This window comes from Alexandromys fortis, unplaced genomic scaffold, assembly GCF_014885135.2.
Source record: "Alexandromys fortis isolate MF-2015 unplaced genomic scaffold, M_Fortis_MF-2015_v1.1 scaffold_29, whole genome shotgun sequence".
Taxonomy (NCBI): Eukaryota; Metazoa; Chordata; class Mammalia; order Rodentia; family Cricetidae; genus Alexandromys; species Alexandromys fortis.
The window spans coordinates 2,913,626-2,938,240 of NW_026067891.1; the positions used below are offsets into that span (position 1 = coordinate 2,913,626).

General features: G+C 47.5%; 1 protein-coding gene across 4 annotated transcripts in view; it reads left to right on the forward strand.

Moving 5' to 3' along the window:
* The window catches only part of Rab11fip3 (RAB11 family interacting protein 3), a 77,821-nt gene that overhangs the window by 46,528 nt on the left and 6,678 nt on the right, over window positions 1-24,615 (forward strand). Inside the window, exons 4-9 of one of the 4 annotated variants that reach the window (XM_050128223.1) lie at window positions 5,542-5,753; window positions 7,352-7,501; window positions 9,461-9,595; window positions 12,001-12,036; window positions 16,401-16,494; window positions 23,055-23,158. In XM_050128223.1, coding sequence (XP_049984180.1) covers window positions 5,542-5,753; window positions 7,352-7,501; window positions 9,461-9,595; window positions 12,001-12,036; window positions 16,401-16,494; window positions 23,055-23,158 — 731 coding nt within the window. The remainder of the gene's footprint in view (window positions 1-5,541; window positions 5,754-7,351; window positions 7,502-9,460; window positions 9,596-12,000; window positions 12,037-16,400; window positions 16,495-23,054; window positions 23,159-24,615) is intronic. The other 3 variants (XM_050128293.1, XM_050128363.1, XM_050128450.1) reach the window with 3 other exon arrangements.

The window sequence follows — 24,615 nt, forward strand, 5'->3', positions numbered from 1 at the left end:
ATGTAGACCAAACTGGCCTTGAATTCACGGAGATCTACCTGCCTCTGCCTCCCAAGGGCTGAGATCCCAGCTTCCAACATCTTCTTAAAGTGGAGATCTATATGTCAAATCCAGATGTCATATTTGGTACTTAGAGACGATTAGCCTTTTACTGATTTGCTGCAGATAGTTCCTGTTAGACTTGCAATTCTAGTGGAACTTGGTGTCTGTAAGCACATGCTGGCAGGAGTACATGAGCCATTACTTGCTCATGCGCACTCTCTGTTAGGGTCTCCTAGTGGTCCTGGCTCCTACTGCCACTTTCCTGGGGACCTCTTGGGTGTTTCGCTTGCAATAGCAAAAAATTAAGTGAGGCAGGGAAGAATTAAGGAGCTGAGTTAAGCTGCTGGTGATGTTTACAGGAATGATCATGAGAAGAAAGCTCATTGTCCAAGAATCTGAGCAGGCCAAGGGAGGACCGGCATGGTGGGTAGAGACCACTTATCATGGTTTCTGGAAGGGCAGTGAGGAAGTCACCACAAGAACAAGCAGGACCAGAAGATAAGGGTGTCCTAGAACTGTTCTGGCTGTGCTTTCTGTGTGCCTCCCTCCTCTCCCACTGCTGGGAGCTGGAGAGACCACTCTTTTTGATGAGAATGTGTCTTTTGTACAAACTGTTATCAGAAAGGTTAAAGTGTACAGCCAAGCTCTGCTTTGTTCCCTGCCTGTTTAAGACCAGCAAGGACGCTTCCTGGACTTTGCTTCTCCCCACCTGGCCAGCAGCAGCTTAACGGAGCGTGTCTGGGAGCAGGTTAAACTTTCTCTGAGGTGGTGATGTGCCGTCAGGTGGCACATGGATTTTGCAGGAACACCAGCACAGCTAACAAACAGGAAGGTGACAGTCAGTGAAGAGAAGCCAGCGACTTGGTGAGCTGGGACACATGATGAGGAGGAGGTCATCAACAACAACACACCCTTCCCAGAGCCTGGGCTCAGAGACAGGCCTGTGAAGATGCTTGGCCATCATCTGAGGGTAAGGAGAGACCTGAGAGTGCACTGTGCCTGCATTGTGCCTGAATTCTATTTCTATGGAGAGAAAGGCTTGAGAAGGGTGGAACCATAGCCTGGACTACGTGAGCTGCCGGGCATTGTTAGCCATACCTGATAGACTGAACTAAGGATCTCATCTGTCGGTTGGTGCCTTAGATGATTGGTTACCTAGTGATTGTAACGATACATTTGGAAGCTTTTTAAGGCACTTTGATTTTAAAGTGAGTTCATCTTTACTTTGGTATTAGGTAAAAATTTTAGAAGTTGGTAATATAAAGTTGTTGTCTTCTGGGCAAAGCCAGGTCCTGGCTGGCTGGTAGATGTGGCCCAGTGGGTGAGACTGTGTACTCTGCTTGCTGTGTGTGTCGTGAGCTGTGTAGTAGTACGGTGCTCGAGGGTGAGGGGTTTTGTGCCTGTTTTGAAGGGCCTTAGGAAAATAGATTTGCTGTTTAGCTCTTTGGCACCTGTGCAGGGCCCTTGCACAGTAGTGGCTGGCAGAAGAACCAAGTCTCAGGCGCCGTCGGGGGCAGGGTCTCAGCTGGGCATCTATCCTTTCATTGCCTCAGAGTCTGTCTTCCTCCTTTGTGGCTGACTTGCATCTAGTATAGACCATTAGCAATCTGGGGCTTCATGTTTGTGTCCCATATCCCACAGAGGATTCTGAGTGATTTTTGCAGTGCTTGGGGATGGGACCTTTTGACCTTGTTAGTTTGCACATGCGGCTGTGTCCCCCCTCTGTGACTGGGGCTCTGCAGTTACTCCACAGTGCTCCTTTAGAAACAAGACTGTGTCGGACAGCTCCCTCCAGGATCTGTGCTCCAGATGGAGCCTTGGTGTTGGTAGAGTTGATTTGGTCTCATACTCTGCCTAAACTCCACGGATGGTGCCGTCCTTGGCCTGTGCTCCCAGGGACACTACCCTCAGCCTCATGAGAACTCTGTGGAATGTGTAGAGTCCAGCTTTTGGACTCTCTACCCCAGGAGGAGATGTGCTAACTCCACTGAGAACTCGTTACCCCTGTTCCAAGTGGCCAGGTTGGAGCCGTGAGCACCTGGCATATGTACACACGGGCTGGTTTTAAAAAACAAATCATTCCATTATTCGTGGGGCAGGGGTCGCTCATTCTACAGCAGGTATGGCGCTCACTGTCTGGGTCCTGGGGTCAGACTCCAGTCGTCAGGCTTGATGGCAAGTGCCTGTACTGGATGAGTCATCTGGTTTTCGTTGTTTCAACACAAGGTCTCACACCACAGACCAGCCTGGCTCTGAACTCAGAGATCCACCTGCCCCTGCCTCCCAAGTGCTGAGATTAAAGGAGTACGCCACCAAGGCCTGGAGATATTTTTATTTTTTAATTAAAAATTCATATAGTATATTTCAGTCATGGTTCCCCTCCCCCATTTCCTCTAATATCCTCCCTCTCTCCCTACCCATTCCAACTCCAGGCATTCTTTTTGTCTCCTTTAGAAAGCAACCAAAAAAAGAAGAAAAAAAAAAAAAAGAAAAAGTGCAGAAACACACACCCTGAGACACACATACAGACAAAAACAGAACTCATAAAAACACTAATCAGAAACCGTAATAAACAAGCAAAAGGCCACTAAGATAAAAAAAAAATGTACAAACAAAGCAACAGGAGACAAAAAAAAAGATCTGTAAAAAACCCACTCTGGAAGCCAGGCGCTGGTGGCGCATGCCTTTAATCCCAGCACTCGGGAGGCAGAGGCAGGCGGATCTCTGTGAGTTCGAGACCAGACTGGTCTACAAGAGCTAGTTCCAGGACAGGCTCCAAAACCACAGAGAAACCCTGTCTCGAAAAACCAAAAAAAAAAAAAAAAAACCCACTCTGGGTTGGCTTTTTAAAAAGCTGCCTCGGCCGGGCAGTGGTGGCGCACGCCTTTAATCCCAGCACTCGGGAGGCAGAGGCAGGCGGATCTCTGTGAGTTCGAGACCAGACTGGTCTACAAGAGCTAGTTCCAGGACAGGCTCCAAAACCACAGAGAAACCCTGTCTCGAAAAACCAAAAAAAAAAAAATAAATAAATAAATAAATAAATAAATAAATAAATAAATAAATAAATAAAAAGCTGCCTCAAGCTGGCGAGATGGCCCAGCAGTTAGGAGCACTTGTTGCCTTGAATCAGGGCTGAGTTCAATTCTCAGCACTCATTTGGTGGCTTAGAACCATCTGCAACCCCAGTTCCAGGAGAACCAACAAGCATACATGTTGTGCACATGCATGCATAAAGGTAGAACATTCATACACATAAAACAAAAATATGTCTAAAGATTTTAAAGTTACCTCAAGGCCACCTTTTACATAAGCAACAACCTGTTATGAGGTCTTGGGAAGGTCCTGCCAGGTTAGTGTTGGGGTCTTGTCCAGCTCCCAGATCTACCTGCTTCCTTTGTCTAAGATCCACAACTTGGTGCTGAGCATGGTCTCTTGTGGGGCCGTATTTATGCACAAGGGCCAACATTCTTTTAGAAGTTTTTGCTACTACTAATGAACTGTGTCTAGTCTTTGTTTTTATTCTCCCCGGAAATCTACAGGGTTTTCTTAGTGCCTGGGTAAGCGACTATCAGCCTCCCCTCATGGACCATCAGGAGTCTACACAGGATGGTATAGGCCAGGTCTTGGACAGTTGCCTGTGCCTGCCTGCTGTGCTAGCCTCTCTGAACTGGCTTCTGCAGGATGGAGTCCTGGCCTGCCTCATTCAGGAGAGAGCTGCTTAGGTGCATGGGTAAAACAGAACTGGACTGTAAAGGTCACTTTCTTGTTTGGGTTTTTTGTTTTGTTTTGTTTTTAAAGACAGGGTCTCACTATATTGCCTTGGCTGGAGCTATGTAGACCACGCTGTCTACTTGAACTCATAAAGAACTGCCTGTTTCTGTCTCCCAAGTGCTGAAATTAAATGTGTGTACTACTGTTGTCTGGCTTTGGTTTTAGGTTTTTGACTTGACTGCTTTCTACAAATTACTTAGTATTGATGAATTTTGTACCCTTTGGAGGCATAAGAACTCTGCAGTCTTGTTCCCTTCCTTGCTCTAATAAGTGCCCACCCATGTCACCCACTGGAACCCTAAGACAAGTCCTTATAGCTCCCTCTGTGGCTGAAGCTCCAGCCTTGATTTGTGTGTCAGGTCACAGGCTGTTAGTGGAGTTAACAAGAGTGCAGCTGGCTTCTCATCACCCAGAGGCTCAGCTGGACGCCATGGCTGTTGTCCTCACACTCCGTGGAACACCAGACCTCAGGGACAAAGGGCATCTTTTTCCTGCTAGAACTGCAAGTTTTCTAAAATCCTATTTACAAATTGTTAACTTCAGAATCTTCTGAATATGAAATGTCAGAGACTATCCTAACTTGCAGTTTTGTTGATATTAAAATTGAACTTTTAAGTAGAAATACCCTCTTTTATCCCTTAGTTTTAAGTTTGTTAGTATTATTTAAATTAGACTGCCATAAATTGGGCCCTGTGCCATGTTCTGTCCATAGGGAAAACAAGTACAATTGAGGAAACAGACATTGAACGATAACAATTGGCTAGATAATTGACTAATTCCAGCACTGGTGGAGGAGAGGCAGGTGGATCTCAGAGTTTGAATCCAGCCTGGTCTACAGAGCATGTTTCAGGACAGCCAGCGCTACACAGAGAAACCCTGTCTTGAAAAACCAAAACCAAAGAAGGAAAAAAAAAAAATCAGCAGTAGCCTAAACATACAAAATAGTTGTTGATGATGATATCTTAATTTGATCTTTATTACACTTTTACTGTTACTAATTTTATATGTGTTTATGAAGGGGACATCCACATTATGTGTGTGGAGGTCAAGGGGCACTTTTGGGGAGCCTCTTCTCTCCCGCCATGTGTGTCTTGAACTCATTAGGCCTGGTGGCTAGTGCCTTTGCTCACAGAGCCATCAGGCCAGCCGTTGATGTCATCATTCTAAAAGGCATACTTACACTCGTGTTAACTCCTTTACTGTAAGTAATATTCATGCTGAAGGCCACAAAACAAGCGGTTCTGTTGGGAATATTTGTGATTCTAGGATGCTTTGTATCTTTTAGATTTATTATTATTCAACTGATTTTAAAATGACTCTACTTTTGAATTTTTTTGATTTTTTTTTTTTTTTGAGACAAAAAGTTTTCTATTAACCCAGGCTGACCTTCAACTCATGGTCTTCCTGCCTTGCCTTTTGTGTGCCGGGAATACAGGTGGGTTCCTCCATGCCCACCTTTATGCATAATTTTGTCTTTTCCTTTTCATTTTAAATATAAGGGACTGAGGGTGCAGCTGAATGGCAGAACACATAGGGCATCTCAGAGATCCTGTGTTTAGCCTGCAACAAATGTATGTGTGTGCTCGCGTGCATGCACACATACTGAGTCCTAATTTATAAGCTAACATTGATGTTTAGGGATATGGTTGTTATTTTTACTGGTGCCATGTCCTCTTTGCAGTGTGGCCTCCATAGCTGCCCAGGCTAACTGTTGCTTTTCTCTCCTAGGCCAATGAGGTGACCGACAGCGCATATATGGGGTCTGAGAGTACCTACAGTGAGTGTGAGACCTTCACAGATGAGGACACCAGCACCTTGGTGCACCCTGAGCTTCACCCTGAAGGGGATGCTGATAGTGCTGGTGGCTCAGCTGTGCCCTCAGAGTGCCTAGACACGATGGAGGAGCCTGACCATGGTGCATTGCTGTTGCTCCCAGGCAGGTCTGTACCCATGCTGTGTGTGTATGTGTGTGTTCCTGTGTGTCTGTATGTCTTGTGGATTCCCTAAACTGTACTGTTTACAATGGTAGAAATGGTCTGGGTTGTACATAGCTTCCTATTGTCTCTGTGGAGCTGCACTTGTCTGGTTTCTAGCCAGCTGACTTCCCTTTATGCTTCTTTCTAGGACACTCCTGGATTTAATGCCCTATGGGGTCTGGCTGTAGAGACAGAGAAATTATAAGAGATAAACCTTAATTCAGTCCTCTGAGATTTTGTTTGTTTGTTTTTCGAGACAGGGTTTCTTCTCTGTGTGTGTAACAGCCCTAGCTGTCCTAGAACTAGCTCTGGAGACCAGGCTGGCCTCAAACTCAGAGGTCCACCTGCTTCTATCTCCCAAGTGCTGGGATTAAAGGCATGCACCACACTACTACCTGGCCACAAAATCATTTTTTTTCAAACAGGGTCTCACTATATGACTCTTGTCATGAAGCTCACTATGCAGATCAGGCTAGCTTTGTACTCATAAGGATATCCTGCTTCTGCCTCTGAAATGCTGGGATTAAAGGCAAGTGCCACCACTAGCACAGTATCTTGACACCAGGGCTAGAGGAATAGTATTCACATATCTTTGTGATCCCCTGCATTCACCGCATATGGACATAATAAATAATAAATAAATATATCACTAAAAACTTAAAGTTGTCTGGGCAGTGCTGGCGTATGCCTTTAATCCCAGCAGAGGCAGGCAGATCTGTGAGTTTGAGGCCAGCCTGGTCTACTAGTGAGTTGCAGACAACCAAGAGCTACATAGTGAGACTCAAAACAAAACGACACAACAAAATGACAAGAAAATGCTTAAAAAGTATAGTACACTGTTGTAAGTTATTTATTTAAAACTGTTGGGTTGTGGTGTGGCTTCAGGATTGTCTGCCTAATGTGCATAAGTCCTAGGTTCTAGCCCAACACTACCAAAAAAAGTTTTTAAAAACTCATACATTGTTTATCTGTAATAGTTTTCATATGTGTGCATGTATATTTTCTTTTTTTAAATTAAGACATAGTTTCTTTATATAGCTCTGGCTGTCCTGGAACTAGCTCTGTAGACCAGACTGGCCTTGAACTCAGCAATCCTCCTGCCTCTGCTTCTTGAGTGGTTGGATTAAAGGTGTGTGCCTCCACCACCTGCCTCGTCCTGCAGTGTCACTGATATGTTCTTCAGCTGCTAACATTGGCCACGTATGTGAGTCTTATGAGTGTCAGAGTGAAAACTGCAACCCTGTTGGAGCACTGCGGTCAGCCAAAGAGCAGAGCTCTGCTGACCCTACTGACCGCCCTGCTCATGGTCTGTCGCTTTACTGTCTCCTTTTCCCCAGAAGAACAGCCTCTTTGAAGTGATGCGATTTCATATCTGTTAGTGAAGGCATGACATAGTACAGTTACTGACAATCGATTTCACCTGTTTCTGGTTTTGTTCCGTCCTGTTTTAGTAGTGTGGCTCCTGGGGTGATGGGACGCAGGCTTGTGGCTTATCAAACAGTGTGCATCCCGTCAGGTGCCTGTGACTGTGACTCAGAATTGCTTCTGTCTATCTTTTGTAGAACCCGCCCCCACAGCCAGGCTGTCGTCATGGTGATTGGCAGTGAGGAACACTTTGAAGATTACGGTGAGGGCAGCGAGGCAGAGCTGTCCCCGGAGACCCTCTGTAATGGGGAGCTAGACTGCGGAGACCCTGCTTTTCTCACCCCCAGGTGACACCCTGCACTGTGCACGGTCCACTCCCCCTTCATGCCTAGTTATGGGGAAAGATTTCTGTGAGGTCCTGTGCTGGGCAGAGGAAACTTGCTTTATCTGCCCCTGTGTAGCGAGACGCCATGGGGACGAGTGTGGAGTCTGTCCCAGACTGAAGGCTTGCTACAGCTCCTCTTGTCTGTTCATTGCAGTGTACTGCAGACCTTGAAGAACCTCCTGAGCCACTGCAGCCCTAAGCTGCAGCTCCCTGATCACCTCATGGCCGCTGGCTTGCTTTGAGGGACACTTCAGAGTCATAAGACAGGCTCTACCATGTCTTGATGTCCCCCCAAATTTTCTGAAAAGTTCTAGATTTGAGGGACCTGAACTATGGTATCTTAGAGACAAGACATTTGCCTTTCCTAAGCTGTGCCTCAGGAGACTGACTTGTGCGCACTCCTGGCTAGTTTTGACTGAAGACCTGAGTAGCCCCCTCTTGAGGATTCAGTCCGAGGAAGCCACTGTCTCTCAGGGGGGCCCAGGCCTGGCTGGACAGCTCTTCCACACTGACCACATCTCCCTTTTGCTTTCTGGTTCCTGATTTTGTCCACTTCAGCCTGGTTATCATGGCAGCACAGGCCTGTGGAGCCAATACTGGAAGGGCTTTCCGTAAGCTAAGCCTTTTCCCCTCCCGCTCACATGCCGCCTCAGAACAGCCCACTGTGAAGTGGGCTTTCTGAGTGACCCCAGGTGACGTCCTTCTGGGGAGAATCCTGGGGACTTTGGTTGGAGGTAGTGGGCTTGTTCCAGGATTTGGCATTTCTGCATCCATGTCTGTTGGGCTATGGTAGTCTCTCCTGTTTGTGCAGTTTGCCTCATTCCCAGCTGGTGTTTCCAATCTGAAGTGTCATTTCATGCTACACTTTATGGATTCCTTTCTACCCTTCTTTAAGTTGAACTTTCAGGTTAGTTTCCACAGCCTGTGGGTCCTTCCCCCAGGATGAGGCTGGTTCCCTGACCTCAGTGCCCAGGAACAGATGTGTCATGGTCCACTAGTATGCTAATAGCTTGTTGAGTTAGAATCACAGTGCAGGGGCTGGAGAGATGGCTCAGTGGTTAAGAGCACTGACTTCTTCTCTTCCAGAGGTCCTGAGTTCAATTCCCAGCCACCACATGGTAACTCACAGCCATCTATCATGAGATATGGCGTCCTCTTCTGGCCTGTAGGGATAAATGCAAACAATATTGTGTACATAATAAATAAATATTTTTTTAAAGATTTATTTATTTATTATATATACAACATTCTGCCTCCATGTATGCCTGCACCACCAGAAGAGGGCACCAGATCTCATTACAGATGGTTGTGAGCCACCATGTGGTTGCTGGGAATTGAACGCAGGACCTCAGGAAGAGCAGCCTGTGCTCTTAACCACTGAGCCATCTCTCCAGCCCTAAATAAATATTTTCTTTTAAAAAAATCACAGTACAACGAGGCTGGGCAGAATCCTGAGTCTTTAACACAGATCTCAAAAGTACAACTGTGCCTATGTACCCTTTTATTTTTTAGTTTTTGAGAGAGCAAGACTGTCTCAAAATAACAACAAAAACCTAGCAAATGAACTCCCTCTGGAGCTACACTTTGCTGTCACATTCATGTGATTTCCAGGGGGAGAAAGCTGTGTCTGCACTTACCTTCCTGTTAAAGGGAGTTTGTGTTATAGCCCTCACTGCGTGGTCTTGTGGATTGCCCGGCAGGGCAGGTGGCAGCCCTGGCTGCTCCCGGTGATGGGTGCCCCAAGCTCCTCAGGTGATCTGAGGAAGGGCTCATGGTAGTCCCCAGAGCACAGCCAGCACCTGGACTACTCATTCTCTTCCTCTGCTTTTGTCCAGCGCCTTTCCTCTCTCCTCCTCCTCATGCCCGGCAGAGACAGCCTAACAGGGCCTCCTCTCTCCTGACTGGCCCTCTGTCTTTCTAGCTCCAACCCTCTTGCCTCAAAGCTGCGCACCGCCCTCACTGATGAGGTCTTTGAGTTTTACTGTAGCCAGTGCCACAAACAGATCAACCGCCTCGAAGATCTTTCTGCCCGTCTGACTGACCTTGAGATGAATAGGTAATGTGGAGGACCTGGTCTTGCTCTGTGCTCCCAGGGAGACTCCCACTGCAGTGTGCTCCCCATCACTGGGTGCTCCTGCTCTGGTCACCTAGTCTACCAAGGCACTCAGACAATGGGACTCTTCCTGCAGACCCTATCCCTGCATGCCTTGCTCTAGCTTGCTGTTATGTCCCTTCTCCTTTATGCATGTGGCAGCCTTGTCAGCTGCTGTCCCTGTAGGGAAACAGCCTACCATATGAAAGAGAACACTCCAGCATCTTGTCAAAAAATTGTCTTCAGCTGGGTCATGGAGGCCGAGGTGGGGAATTTAAAGATGGGTTTCTGAAAACAAATTTGTAAGTAGTTTTCTGGGATGCTAGGTTAGTCTTGCTTGCCTGTGCCCTGGGCCTTCAGTTCTGTAGCCTGCTCTCATTCACACGCAGAGGCTTGGCATTGCTCCTTTGCCCTTCCATGCGCGCCTGCTGCTCCTTTGCCCACACTCCTGTTTCTCCCTCACCTATGCATTGCTCATCTCTGCCCTTTGCCCATTGCGTCTCTGTGAGCAGTCCCAGGAGAACCAGCGTTCTAGTGAGTCCAGCATTCTAGTGAGTTCCCTTTGCTACCTCCGGAAGTACAGCCTCACAGACTCATAGGAAACCTCTTTGGGTTCTTTGTTCATATCAACGTGCCCAACTTCCCATTGGCTCAGTGTGTAGAGGGATGAGTCTTTGGCTGGGGCCTTGAAGAAGGGTCTGGAGAAGAAACGGGTTGTCTGTGAAGCTAAGGATGGTATCCCCTGTTAAGCAGAGGCAGCAGGCTCTAGTGGGCAGAAGTGTTGTAAGAGAATCCAGTCTTTGATTCCAGAAGCCCCGCTGGCTACCATTGTAGAGGACACATGCTTTCACCTGCCCAGTGTTCAGTGCTGGGAAGGTGCCAGCTGCATTCTTCCTGCTGATGAACAGGTGTGAGTTACAGGCATGTTAAAGAAGACATGTATGTTGTCTCAATCACCAAAGATTTTTTTTTTCTACTAAAAACCTGCCTCTAAGATGCGATGATCATAGCAGTTAGGCCTTGTGGGGCAGAGGTCAGACTAGTATGTGGCTCAGCATGAGTGGGGTGGGATCTCTCACCCTACAAGGCTCGCTTTCATTAGGACACAGTCGTCAAGTACTAGCACCCCAATACTAGTGAGAGAGCTGAATTGTGCCTCCTGGCCTGCATGGATTCTGCAGGGTACACTTCGTGAACTCCCTGTGTAACATCAGGGTTTGCATTATGTCACAGGTGTTTGTAGTGTGTTCTTCAGGTACCTTGGAGTATCTGTAAAAACAATGCACTTTATAGAAACCGAGCTGTCTGATTTACTCAGAGATCTATCTTCAGAATTGTAAACTGTTGCAGGATTTGCTGGTGCCAAGGCTGATAGGTAGACAGAGCAGTCTGTTCTTACAAGCAGTGTGTACTAAAATGTATCGTGCTAGTCAGGAGTCCAGCCAGGAGAGGGAGCCATCCAGTAGGCAGATGGACCCAGGAGAAGATCTGAGCCCTTCAGCAGCCAGCAACCCAGTGGAAATGGTGCCACGGTTCTCTTTAGGTGCTATGCTATTAGCACCATCTCTCCAGTGCCCTCTATTGGCAGAATGTAGCATCACAAGCAAATGAAAATGAATCCCTACCATGTACTTCCCAGAGCCACTACACAGGGTGATTTTGAGTCCAGCTGAAGTGATAAGGGAATAAGTAGATGGCTGGCCTGTCTGCCTGCCCTTGGAAGAGGGAAAGGAGGCTGGCGAGTCCACTGTGAGCTAAGACAGGTGGTTCTTGCTCCTGGACACAGTTGTATCTTCCTTGGGCCCACAGATTCAGAAGGAAGGCCATGCTCTAATTGGCCCCAGAGCTGGAAGAGGCATGTTGGGCTGGCTCTTGCTGCTGGAGCTGGTCTGTGTTATTGCTCTGGGGTGGCTCCAGGAAGGGTGTCTAAATCCTCACCCTACAGATATTTGCAGTTTGAAGTGTCAGGACCCAAGCAAAAATGATTACAGGCCTTGCTGTCATATAGGAGGGCCTGTGTAATAGCCAGTCAACTGGGGTAATGGCTTCAGAAGCATTTGGGGACATGGCAGTAGCCAGTGATACGAACCCAGGTGCTGTCAGCTGGTGGGTTTAGGCATCAGGCTTGGTTGGGTACTGTAGCCTGCTTGGTTTCTTCTGAGGTCGTAGGAATGGAATGATGAGACCTTGTGAAGACCTTTGCAAAGGGTGTCGTGCATGCAGAGTGGGCATTCTGTGCATGCGGCTTGGCTGGGGCAAGGGGCTGCATGCCTGTGCCCTGCTATCTCCCCAACCCAAGCTTCCTGTTTCCTCTTGTCCTTCGGTCTGCTCCCTGACACTATTTTCCTGTTTGTTTGGTTTTTGCACAGCCCAGCCAAGCGGCTCTCCAGCAGGAAGGTGGCAAGGTAGGCAGAGCCTCGCTCACTTGTGAAAATTATGAAATGTTCTCATAGTCATAGTTTCTGGTTTTTTTTTTAATTCAAACTTTCAAGTTATAGTTCATGGTTTGATAGAAAGCAATTGAGGGGAGGAAGAGGTTGTGGACGGAATTTCTAGGGCCGTGGGTTTAGACCTGGACCTGGGGCTGATAGTAGCTTCTGATGTTCCCTCTGCCCTCTCATACTCCCTGTAAGGGCTGGAATGGGCCACAGTCTCTGTGAGTCTGTCTGTCTGCTCTAGGAGTCAGTCTCTTAGACTGGCGGCTGCCTGCCCAGTGACTCACATGGAGAGAAGAGAGGGTGGGAATAGGTTTCGCTAGAGTCGTTAGGTTTTTTTTTTTTTGCTTTAGGTTTTTGTTTTGTTTTATTTTGCTTTTCAAGACAGGGTTTCTCTGTGTAGCCCTGTCTGTCCTGGAATTCACTCTGTAGACCAGGCTGGCCTTAAACTCAGAGATCCACCTGCCTCTGCCTCCCGATTGCTAGGATTAAAGATATGCGCCACCACCACCTAGAGTTTTAAAGGCCAGCTTCTGTTTTTTGGAGTTTGGCTGCTGTCGATTTCCTGGTATAAAAGGTGAGTTATGCTTCTGCCCTCCAGTTGGCTCCTGGAGGCTTCACGAAGTGAGGGTTCAGGTCTAAGATACTGACAGCCTCCGTTGGGCCAGCCTCAGGTGGTAGTGTGTTTCCTCCCTACGACAAGCTGTTGCTGCTCTATGCTCTTTGCTATCTTCCGAATCTCAGCCTGTCCTCACTGCCCAGCCCTCTCTTGGGGCCACGGGGGAGCATTCCTGCTGTTTTGTACAGGGTGTCTCCTGGCTTTACAACTAGGGTCCTTGCATGCCGGCCCCCCACACCCTGTGTATTCTGTTTCAGAGATCGTGTCAGCCCGCTCCCTGCCCCAGCCTTCTCCTGTCTTACCTCTTTTTGTTTTGCATATCTTTCTGTGAGCTTCCTGAGAAGGGAAGGAAATTAGAGACCTTGGGTGGGAGTGTCCTTTGGTTGGTTTGGGTCAAGGTTGTGAATTTTCCTTAGATTTTTCTGTAGTCATTGGTCACAGCCTTTGGTACTGGAGTTGCTGCTATATCTAACTTCTTTGTTTCTTCATGGCTTTTCTCTCTGTGGAAGCTTTGAAGATGTTTTCTTTGCTTCTAAAGAGACTTTAGTTCGTCCTGGTGCTGCAGGCCTGTATTCACAATTACTCGGGAAGCTGAGGCAGAAGATTCAACTTAGCCTGTATCTCAATTTTTTTTTAAGAAGTTCTGGGAATGTAGGGTGTATGCCTAGCATGTATGGGCCTTGGGTTCAATTCCCAAAGCCATGTAAAAAAGAAGAAGATAAATTTCATGAGTCTTGTTGCAAGCCCTCTTTCTCACTAGTTACGAGGAGCAAAGTAAAGGGGAGCTCCTCACCCAGAGGCTAGCTACTAGCAGCTCCAGGAGAATTGTCTTTCTGTGCCTTTGTATCCCCTCATTCTGGAGCAGTGGCTTCCTGACAGCTTGGGGCCTGTGGGAAACAGACTGTGTCTGCACTTGACCGTCTCTGGTTGTTGCCTCTTCAAGAGGGACACTGAGCCCATAGAAACGCCATAGCCACCCAGCTATACTTAGTTACAGTTCCACAGGAATGACTTGGCCATCCTGCTCACATTCTCCCAAACAAGCAGTGGCCAGAGGAACTATCAGAGAGCTCAGCCTCCCTTGCTAAGATCCTGACATGGCCAGGGGCAGCTGTCGGACTCTATATCTAGAGAAAATCTCTCCAAAGGGTCAGAGGAATCTCACGGCCTGAGAAGGCTGACAAGTGCAGTTTGATCCTTTGAAATAGTCTCTGAGAATTTGTTTTTCTTGTCAGGTGTATTTTTTTTTTGCATTGAAACTTGGCTTTCATGTTCCTAGTTAATTTATGAATCAGAAGTAGATGTATACCTGAAGAATGTCAAAGCATACGTGCAGATTTTAATCCACTGCCTTCGTGCCCTTAATTCTGTTCCTAGAATTCTCAGGAAACACAGGATGGCTGTCCCGTAATTCATGTTGCAGAATGTTTGGGCCTTTATGCATTGTCACTAAGATTTTGCAGTGTCCAGCTGTGACTCTGTGACCTGGCTGTCCTTGTTTTTGGCCCTCTCCCTCAGGTACCTGGACAGAGCTGGCCCAGTGGAATTCACAGCAGGGATGTTATTTCTACCCCTTTGGCAAAATATGGTTCTGGGGAGTCCCAGAACCTCATGTTCCTCTTGTTACCTGCAGTCCCTCCTCCTGGGGATTCTTGAGTGGAGTTTTAGGAAGAACTCCTCTTCTTGGTGGGGATTAAATAAGCCACACTCCCCAAACTAGACAACCTCAGCTTTACCAAGAGGTCACATCCTGGGTGCTAAGGGACAGCATGTTCCCTTATCCTGAGCTAGGCTCAGGCCTTGGCCACTGCACAGGGTGGCCTCTAGGGTCTAGGGTGGGCAGTTTCCTTTCCAGGGAGTGGCATGAATTTGAGGTCAAGTTCCTGTTTAAAAGCAGTGACTGTCTGAGAACACAGTGCTTGTCAGCAAGCAGCCTTTTGAGAATCCGAGGAAACATACAGCAGGCTCCAGAAGTAAATGGCTCTCCCAGTGTTCTTATGTTCCCAGGGTAGAGGAGTTTGCTTCCTTTTCCCCCTAAAATATTCATGAGGGGGGAAAATAAAGGAAAAGGAAATGTACAAGCTCGGCTAGTGAGAAAGGAAACAGCTTCATTCACTGATAAAGAGAAATGCCACAGCTGAATCCTCAGTCTGTGGAATCCTAACCAAAGCTGCCTATAAATACTCTTGATAAAAACTCACTGAAACCCCTTACTTGCCTACAGATTGTTCCCACTTCATAAGAGAAGGCTCGGTGAGCTTGAGTGCTCTCTTCAGGTCATGCCGGTCTGTTTCGAGCCTGCCCCCAAGTGTGGGGCACACAGCTTTGCTGCCACTTCTGCCCAGTGCCCTGAACGGCAGGTGTGTGAACTGCTGCTCAATTAGACTTAGCATAGCTAAGCAAGCTTGTCCAAACAGCTGCAGCTGAGGAGTGACCTCTGCCAAGAGCAAAATGACAAATCCTTGTGGTTCCTTGAGACTGCAGGGTTAGTGTTGGGCCCAGCCAGTCAGCAGCTTTGACCGCTGACACTGGTGCCCCAGAGGACTGCACCTGGGTGCATCCTATACTGAGCTCCACCTGTGAATCAAGGTTTGACCTGAGTGACTTGTGAGGTTCACAATGCCCCCAGGACCCCTAACTTTCAGTACCACAGAGAGCACACTGGAAAAATAAGTGTTAAGAATATAGGTAGAAGGGGCTGGAGAGGTGGCTCAGCAGTTAAGAGCACTGCCTGCTCTTCCAAAGGTCCTGGGTTCAATTCCCAGCAACCACATGGTGGCTCACAACCATCTGTAATGAGATCTGGTGCCCTCTTCTGGCCAACAGGTATACATGCAGGCAGAATATTGTATATATAATAGATAAATAAATCTTTAAAAAAAAGATGTAAGTAGAAGTTGGTTATGGTGGTGCACACCTTTAATCCAGCAGAGGCAAGTGGATCTCAGAATTTGAGGCCATCCTGGTCTACAGGGCAAATTCCAGACTAACCAACAAACACAGCAAGATGTATCTCAGAACAAAAATAAAATGTATGTAGAACTGGCCACAGGAATCAGCCTGCTAAAGCAGGAAGATTTCACGTTTGAGGCCAGTCTGTGTTACATATATATTAAGGACGACCTCATTTCGGCTGGGCGGTAGTGGCAGGCAGATCTCTGTGAGTTTGGGGCCAGCCTGGTCTACAAAATGAGTTCCAGGATAGTTAGGGCAGTTACACAGAGAAACCCTGTCTTGACAAAACAAAACAAAACAAAAACCCCTCATATCAAAAGAAAAAAAATGAGGCACATGGCACATGTAGGTATACTATACAGGAGTCAAGATGCTAAATTAATATTTGATGAACCTCTAGTGGATTTGAGATTATTTCATATCATGCTGGGGAATGATGTGTTTTATTGCACCTTGGTCCAAAGTACCCTGTTGTCCCCTCTGCTGGCAGGGGAAAGGTTGAGCTGACCGGTTCTAAAGAGTACTGGGAGGGCTCAAGCTACGGAGCACAATCTGCTTGTTCCCGGCTCCTTGGTAATGCTGATTGGATGCCCCTTCTTGGTGCAGCAATAAGGAGAACAGTGCCCCCCAGGAGCTGGGATGGCATGTGCTCCATGAGGCTGATGCCTGCCTTTCAGAGGGACTTGGAAGTACTCTTGTTTGAAGAGTTTATCTTTTGGGTTTTTCCATTCTTCCCTCTGCTATTGGTTCTTTTCTGTAGGTATCTGCACCAGTCAGGTACTCTGACCATGGATGCCCTGGAGGACCCTCCCCCTGAGCCTGTGGAGTGCCCAGAGGAGGATATTGCCGACAAGGTAGGTGCTGTGTGTGAGAGTTGAGAAGAGGTGATACGCAGTATCATAGGGATGCTACGGGAGCTGAGGCCTGTCCTTGTGCTCTGTGAGGTGGTGGGTGGTGCTTGGGAGCACATGGTTTCTTCTTGGCACTTGAAGAATATTGTTGGTACAGCTCAGTGAAAATGGCAGTGGTATCATCTGGTTATTTAAATCCTTTTCTCAGCCTTGGTTCCCCCAAATGCCTATGTCATATAAGAGAGGCATTTCATAGCATTTGGGTAGAGCAAGCCACAAGGAGTATTACCAAACAAGAGGCATAATTTTTTGTTTTATATTTATATGTATTTATTGTTGTATATGTGTGTTGTTACACTAATACCACACACATGTGTGTCAGTTATAGGTGGTCCTCTCCTTCAACCATATGGGTTCCAGGGACAGAACTCATGTTGTGAGGTTTGGTAGCAAGGACCCAGTGAACTATCTCAACAGATTGCCATTAGTTACTGTGTGAGATTGTCCCAGGTTCCTTTATGTGAGTCATTTCAGGGGAGTACCAAGCCGGTGACGCCAGAGATAGTTTACTTGGAACTTACAGTCTCAGATGACTGGGAACATGGCAGCAGGCAGGCTGACGTGATACTGGAACAGAAACTAAGAACTCACGTCTTGAGACACAACCATGAGGCAGAGTGAGCTAACTGGAAGTGGGTAGGGCTTTTGGAAATTCAGCATCTGCCTCAGGGATACACCTCCTTCAACAAGACCACACCCCCATCCTTCCCAAACAGTTCCTTCATTTGGGGACCAACTATTCAAATATACAAGCCTATGGGGGCCATTCTCATTCAAACCATATTTAACTCCTTAGACCCATAGTTTTGTGGTCATACCATAATGCAAAATGCATTTAGTCCCATCATCTTTAACCCAGTTTAAAAGTTCAGAGACTCTCTGAGCCTCAAGGTAGTATCTTTCTTCTCTCTCTCCCTTCCTCTCTCCCTCTGTCTTCTCTCTCCTCTCACTCTCTCTCCCTCTGTTTTCCACACAGGGTTTCTCTGTGTAGCCCTGGCTGTCCTGGAAATTGATATGTAGACCAGGCTGGCCTCAAATTCACAAACACCTGTCTGCCTCTGCCTCCTGGGTGTTAGGATTAAAGGCGTACACCACCACCGCCCATCTGTAATCTCTTAATTATAACCCATATAAACACAAAAAGGAAATCACATATTTCTAGCATGCAATAGCATAGAATATATTACCATTCCAGAACAGAGCAGTAGGGGCACATGGGGAAAACCAAAGCAAGACCAAAGTCTAGCAGGGCGAGCTCCAAATCCTGTAACTCTGTGTTCAGTGTCAAAGGGCTTAGATGACGACATCCTTCCAACCTTCCTGACTGCAACACGCTTCTCTCTCTTGGGCTGGTTCTGCCTCCTGGGTGCAGCTCTCCCGGGCAGACATCTCATGGCGTTGGCATCTCCAACATCCCAGGGTCTCTAAGGCTTTACTTTCAGTTCCCCTGCCACAGGCCTGACCTCAGCTGCGGTCTTTAACCTTGGAGCAAGAGTCCCTAATCTTTCACTCACGTACTCTTCAGTCTAAAGCCAGAACCTCATGGAGTTGGGATGGAACCTGGTCCCCTCCAGTACAGCACATTTCTTGTTGCTTTGTAGCAGAAAAGTCTTCAGGCATTCATTTTTGTCTATTGGAAGCACAGCTGGGAGGGGAGTCTTGCCCTGAGGCACCCCTCCTTTATTCCATTTCTCATCAGGCCTCTCTATCTCTTTCAGCACAAACCCTGGCTCTAACGTTAAGTTTCCTGTTTTTTTTTTTTTCAAACTGTACATTTTGTATTTCTTTTTGCCCCATTATAGACCTGCATACAGGTGATTGCTAACAACTACAGAGTGAGTCAGTATTAAGCCATCTTGAAATCTCCTCTGCCAAAATAATTAATTAGTTTTCAGTTTAGTTTCAGGCAGATTCGTAGGATATGGGTTAAAGGCGGCCACATTCTTTGTTAAAATACCATAATAATGGTCTATAGCCCACTTACTAATATTCTTTCCCTCTTTCTGGGCCTCTATAGTCCACATTGCTCTCAGCATTGCTGTCTTCCCAGCTCCTCCTAGGATGGGTGGTTAAACTCCGTCTGTAGCATTCAACCCTTTCTGAGTCCCAATGTCTGACATTCTTCCCAAAAGCAGCATGGTCAGGCCTGTGACAGAAGTAGCCCATACCCTGATACCAGCTTCTGCCTTAGGTATTTTTCTACTGGAATGAAATAAGGATCTGACTGCTCCAATAGTTGAGGAGAAGGTTTTTATTGTAGATACGAGAGGGGAAGCATAGCCAGAGGCCTTTGGAAGACTCCAGAGCAGGAGAGAAAGTAGTGAACATGACCAGCAGACTAAAGTGGGCCATTTCAGGAGGGGGAGAGAAGAGAGAGAGGCATGAGAGAGGGGGCCTGGAGAAAGCCAAGAGGCCAAGAGAGCTCATGACCAAAATGAGTTACATAGGAATGAAAATTTGGGGGAAGGGAAAGCTGGGGAAGGGCGTGGCGGGATGGAGAGCTGAGAGGAGCCACAGGTACTGAGGGAGCCTGGACGCTCGCAGACAACTTTGCTATGCTAGTAGGAACCACAGTTAGCCATTTGTCCTGAGTTTCTTTTAGCCCTGACACTGTCACTGTGATACGATGCCATGGCCAAAGCAGCAGAAGAGAGAGTTGACCTGGTGCTGCAGATCCAGAGGGATAGGAGCCATCACCATCGCGGCAGGAGCCATCGTGGCAGGCAGGCATGGCACTGGAGCAGCAGCTGAGAGCTCACACTGTGAAACAGCCATGAGGGTTCTGCAGGGAAACAGAACTTGGGATTCTCTCCCTCTCATTAGAATAGTTTAGTCTGTGGTCCAGCTAGTCCAGCAATGGCCGTCTACCAAAGGAAGGTCAAAAAATCCAGTAGTTAGTTCAGTCCACAAGGCTGGACTCTTAGAATAAGCCAGAATCCCGAAACAGTGGGCTCTGATGCCAGTGAAGGGATGGACTGCAAGCGAGATTGGGAACGAGCAGGCAAAGAACAAGCTTTCTTCTTCCATGTCCTTGTAGAGGCTGTCAGCAGAAGGTGTGACCCAGATTAAATTTGGGTCTTCCCACTTCAAATGCTTTAATTAAGAAAAAAAATCCCCAGCTGGGGGCAGTGGTGGTGCCTTTAATCCCAGCACTTGGAAGGCAGAGACAGGAAGATCTCTGGGAGTTTGAGACCAGTGTGGTCTACAGAGTTAGTTCTAGGGCAGCTAGGGGCTGTCCTGGAACTCACTTTGTAGACCAGACAGGCCTCAAACTCAGAGAGATTCACCTGCCTCTGCCTCCTAAGTGCTGGGATTAAAGGCGTGGGCCATCACCTCCTAGTTGATGTTATATTTCATGGTAAAGAAACAGAAATCGAGGAAGGAAAACATAAATACCTGTATAACCACATTCTTAACAAAATAGGATAGAAATACTAACGTTAATTATAATTCTTGTTTCTGCAACTGGACATTTGCCCTGAGCTAGTATTTATAACTACCTTCCTTGGCTACCCATTCTGTATTTCTTCTATCCTCAGTAAGCAACTTTAGTAGATCTTGGCTCTTTTTCACACCTTCATTCCTAAAGAGTGTGTGTCCTTTGTCATCCTGTCTGGATTAGGCTGTTAACAGTTTCACATTGATTTTATTCCTAGGACAAGAGACAGATGCCCTAAAGAATCACCCACACTGCACAAATAATCGTTTTTACCTCCATTGTGGAGAAGCAATCCAGTTTCCCCTTGGTAATCTGGATCAATCATCCCTCCTAACGCCTTCCTTTTTTAGCCTGTTGGCTTAAGGGTTTCAGGCTGTGCTGGATCATATAATAACCACAGGATCAGTCCAGGACCTGGACCTGCTGTGAGTCAGACTATAGAAAAACTCCATTAATCACCTGACCTCCATAAGCCCCTTCTCTAACCGGAGGCCCAGCAATGTTTCTTGGGGGTCTCCTGGAATCAGCATCAACTCAAAACCAATGTCCAACAGACCCCAGAAAGTCTGATTGTTACCTTTCCCCCAGTGTACAGTTCCCTTTGGAAGAGGCTGCAGGACCCTCTGGGGAAGGACTGGAGAAATGCTAACAGTAAAACTCTTATGTATTTTATCAAGGTCCTTCCTCAGGGGACCTGGCCATCCCTTCATTCAATGGGTTCTGGATCTGCAAACTGGCTCAAATCTGGCAGTTGGTTCACAGGCCTAGATTCCCCTTTGCCATGATCCAATATAGCCTTTCTTTCCTTTGAGAATTTTTCTGCTTATACAGATCAAACAAAAACGCAGTAGGCTTCTTATCTGTTTCATACCTGGGAACATTTTGACTGATTAGCAAGTACCAAAGGTTCGTATGTGAGTCATGCCACCATAAAAGTTCCTTTGTTTGTGCTGACCATTACAATAACTAGATACCCTGCCTTTGGCAATTCAGTGCTACCACCTGGCCCTTGATACTTCCGGGCCCAGTTAAACCCATTGTATTTCATTCTTCCAAGCTAAGCTCTGGCACAAGGAGAAGGGCGACAACAAAGCTCTTCAAATGTGCTGGTGCCCCTCACCATTCTTTGTCTTATACAGCTAGTGAAGGCCATGTCTTCTGGGCCTTCCCATTGTGAAGGCTTAGGTTTACACAGTCTGTGCCTGCTCTAGCATCGCCATTTCCCTGAGCCTAAAAGTCCCTTAATCAACACTAAGCCCAAGGGTACCAGCATCTCCAGCTCCTTGTCAGTGGGCCATCTTTTGACAAATGTTTCAGCCAACCATTCAAAAAAACTTTTGACACCTTTTTTAACTGTGGTGGGAGCATCTATAGTAAACCGAGAATCTCCATCAGTGGGCCCATGTCAGTAACCTCAGCCTGATCTAGTTTCATGTGCCTTCCACCATTATCCCATACTCTTAAAACCCATTCCCTTGTCAGGTGATAGTGACCCACACCGTAAACCCACCACTCAGGAGGCAGAGCTATGCAGATCTCTGTGAGTTTGAGGCCAGCCTGCTCTATAGAGCTAGTTTTAGGACAGTCATGGCTAATAGAGAGAAACCCTGTCCTGAAAATACAAAAATAAATAAAATCCATTCCCACACATATTCTCCAGACTTCTGCTTGATTGAATTAGTAAACTCATTAAGCTCTTTAGTAGTGGGTGCACCTCCTCGTGGACTACACTTCCCACCTCCCCTCTGGAGCCCGCTTAGCTTTAAGTCTAGTTACGGGTCTAGAGGCAGCTATTGGTCAGCCATGAGGAACATCAGTGTTGTGTTGCCTGGCATCTCCTTGAGACAAAACCACTGCTGGTTTAGCAGACAGTGAAGGATTAATTTCTTCAGTGAAAGGCATAATCAACAGTATTTCAGAGTGTTGGGGTGGGAGGACCTCTTCTGCTGAGGTGGAAAGAATGACTTCCTTGGGTGAGAAATCCTTGAGAACCTGAGGGTCCCAAGTCCTCAGCTCCAATAGGGTCCTTCCACTTGTCCCCATCCCAAGTTTAACTGCTGACTCCCTCCTAGGCTGGGACTCAGGTGTGCTCAACTCCTTGGGTTGTAGTTCATTTCAGATGTAGTCAGACTGGCAAACAAGAATGGCCATCACACCAGCTGTTCCAGTACTTGAGCCCTTAGTGCATTCTCATCTCAAACTCTACCATGGGCTTGCCTTTTGTATATTGCCACAGCCTGACCTGGAGCCTCACTGTGGCCATGCTCCTTTGCTAAGGGCCAGTCTGAGTCTAGTAAGGGCGGCGGTGGCCCTACGTGGTTCTTCCTGTACCTGCCAGGCATCTGTGCCTGGCTTTGCCTTCCCTTGCACCTTCTCTCACCCATCTTCCAGCTCCCCTTACTTCCCCTGTACCACACCTCACTTGCCTGTACACCTGCCTTTCCTCACACTGCACTCACGATTTCCACTTAGGTTTTCCCAGCCATCTGACCTCCTCTTGTGCTCTGCCTTGCGGTCACCTGTGCCCACTTTGTCTTGACACCCTACCTGCCCCCGCTGAACCTGCCTTGGCTGCTCCTGTTTCTCCCAGGCCTCTTCTCTGCCGTGTTTCACTTCTCACTGCTCCCAGCCTCACCTTTGCTGTCCCCTTCTTACATTGTATTCTGAGGCTAAAGGAGGAAGAGACTGAGACATGGCCCTTTCTGTCCCTACTGTCCCCAGACATCTGGGCCGCCTCTGTGTGTTTTATCTGTCAGTCGATTCTCACATGTAATGTGTGTCTGGGTGAGCCTCATGGGCCCATGCACAAACCAGAAGGTACTCTTGGTACCCTTTGGGCTCGAATTTCTCAATGACATTTGTCTTGTTCTATTTAGTTGACTGTGACCCTGTCACAGTGCGGGGGCTGCACTGCTGTGGGTTTCTGAGATAGTCTGTAAGGATGAGCTTGACTCCCACTCAGCAGGTGGGCATGGGAATTCCCACGCTGGCTCCCAGATGCCCCCATGGGGCACAGCTTCTGCCTCTTTCTGCTTGTTCCTCAAGCATTTATCTCTTTACCTAGGTTGTCTTCCTGGAGAGGCGTGTGTCAGAGCTGGAGAAGGATAGTGCAGCTGCCGGGGAGCAGCATGGCAGGCTGAGGCAGGAGAACCTACAGCTGGTGCACAGGTGAGTGTGGCCGTGGCCTGGCACCCCATAGCATCACAGCATCACCCTCACCCTGTGTGCTTTTCCTCACCGAGCAGCATCCTGCAGAGAACTAGCTCTCACTTAGTACCATCCGTCTACTCAGGTGCCAGGTGAGTGCCAGGCATGGCCAGAGGACTGCATCAGGTTGATCTGAAGCTCTGACCTGAATAGTCTGCCACACCATTATAGACAGTAGGGCCCCCAAAAGACAGTGAGGGCACTACGTGCCTGCATGCAAGCAAGACAGTTCTATCCTCCAGAAGAAGTACAACGTAAAACAGAGAACTGGCCATTGTGCTGCACAATCCAGATACTTGGGAAGTACAGGAGTATTGTGAGTTCAAGGTTATTCTTGACTGTATAGTGTGTCCAAGACCAACCTAAGCTATGTTACAGTACTGGGGGATAGCTCAGTCAGTCAAGTGCTTGCCTTGGCAAACATGGGGACCTGGATTATGTCCGCAATCCATGTGAATGCTAGGCACGAGGGCATACACTTCTTTTTTTTTTTAAGATTTATTTTTTATGTATACAAGTGTTCTGTACAGAAAAGGGCACCAGATATTATCACAGATGGTTGTGAGCCACCACATGGTTGCCTCTGGAATTAGGGGCTGCTCTGGAAGAGCAACTAGTGCTCTTAACCTCTGAGCCATCTCTTGGGGAGGTAGAAACAGGAGGATCCTTGGGGCTTGCTGGCAGCCAGTACAGCTTAATCAGTGAGCGCCACAAGAAGTGGACGGGATAACAACCGAAGTGTTCTTCTCCTTCCATACGCACACACAGCACATGCATGCACACACACAGAATTTAAAATTTTAAAACAAGGTGTTGGAGAGATGGCTCAGCAGCTGAGGGGATCTAGGTTTGATTCCCAGAACTCACATTGCAGCCTGTAACTGTCTGTTAATCCAGTTCCAGAGGATCCAATACTTCTCTTGGCGTCCACAGACACTGTACACATGTGGTCCACAAATATTCATGCAGTCAAAACACCCACATAAAATAGAAATAAAATAAATCTTTCAAATGCTAAGCAGTAAATAAATCCGTGTGGAGGGTGGCTCAGCAGTGGAACATGTGCTGTATGCGTCTCTGAGTCAAGACAGAGCCACAGAGTGGGGGGCATCGCTGCACCCAGAGCCTTCATATATCCGTGTCCTGGCTTTCCTTGGTTTTGCTTTGGTTTGGTTTTTTGAGACAGGGTTTCTCTGTGTATCCTTGGCTGTCCTGAAACTCAGTTTCTTAAGCCCTTGGTCCGGTTCATAGCACCGGAGCCTCTGATGACTCTGAGAGCCTGCCCTGAGGGAAACACTCCAGCCTTGGCATTGGTCCTGTCTGGAGGCTCTCGAGGCTCTTGCTCCCCTCATTCATCCTTCAGTAGCTGTGGGAGGCAGAAGAGGAAATGGAGTCACTGCAGCTTACATGGTTGTCCA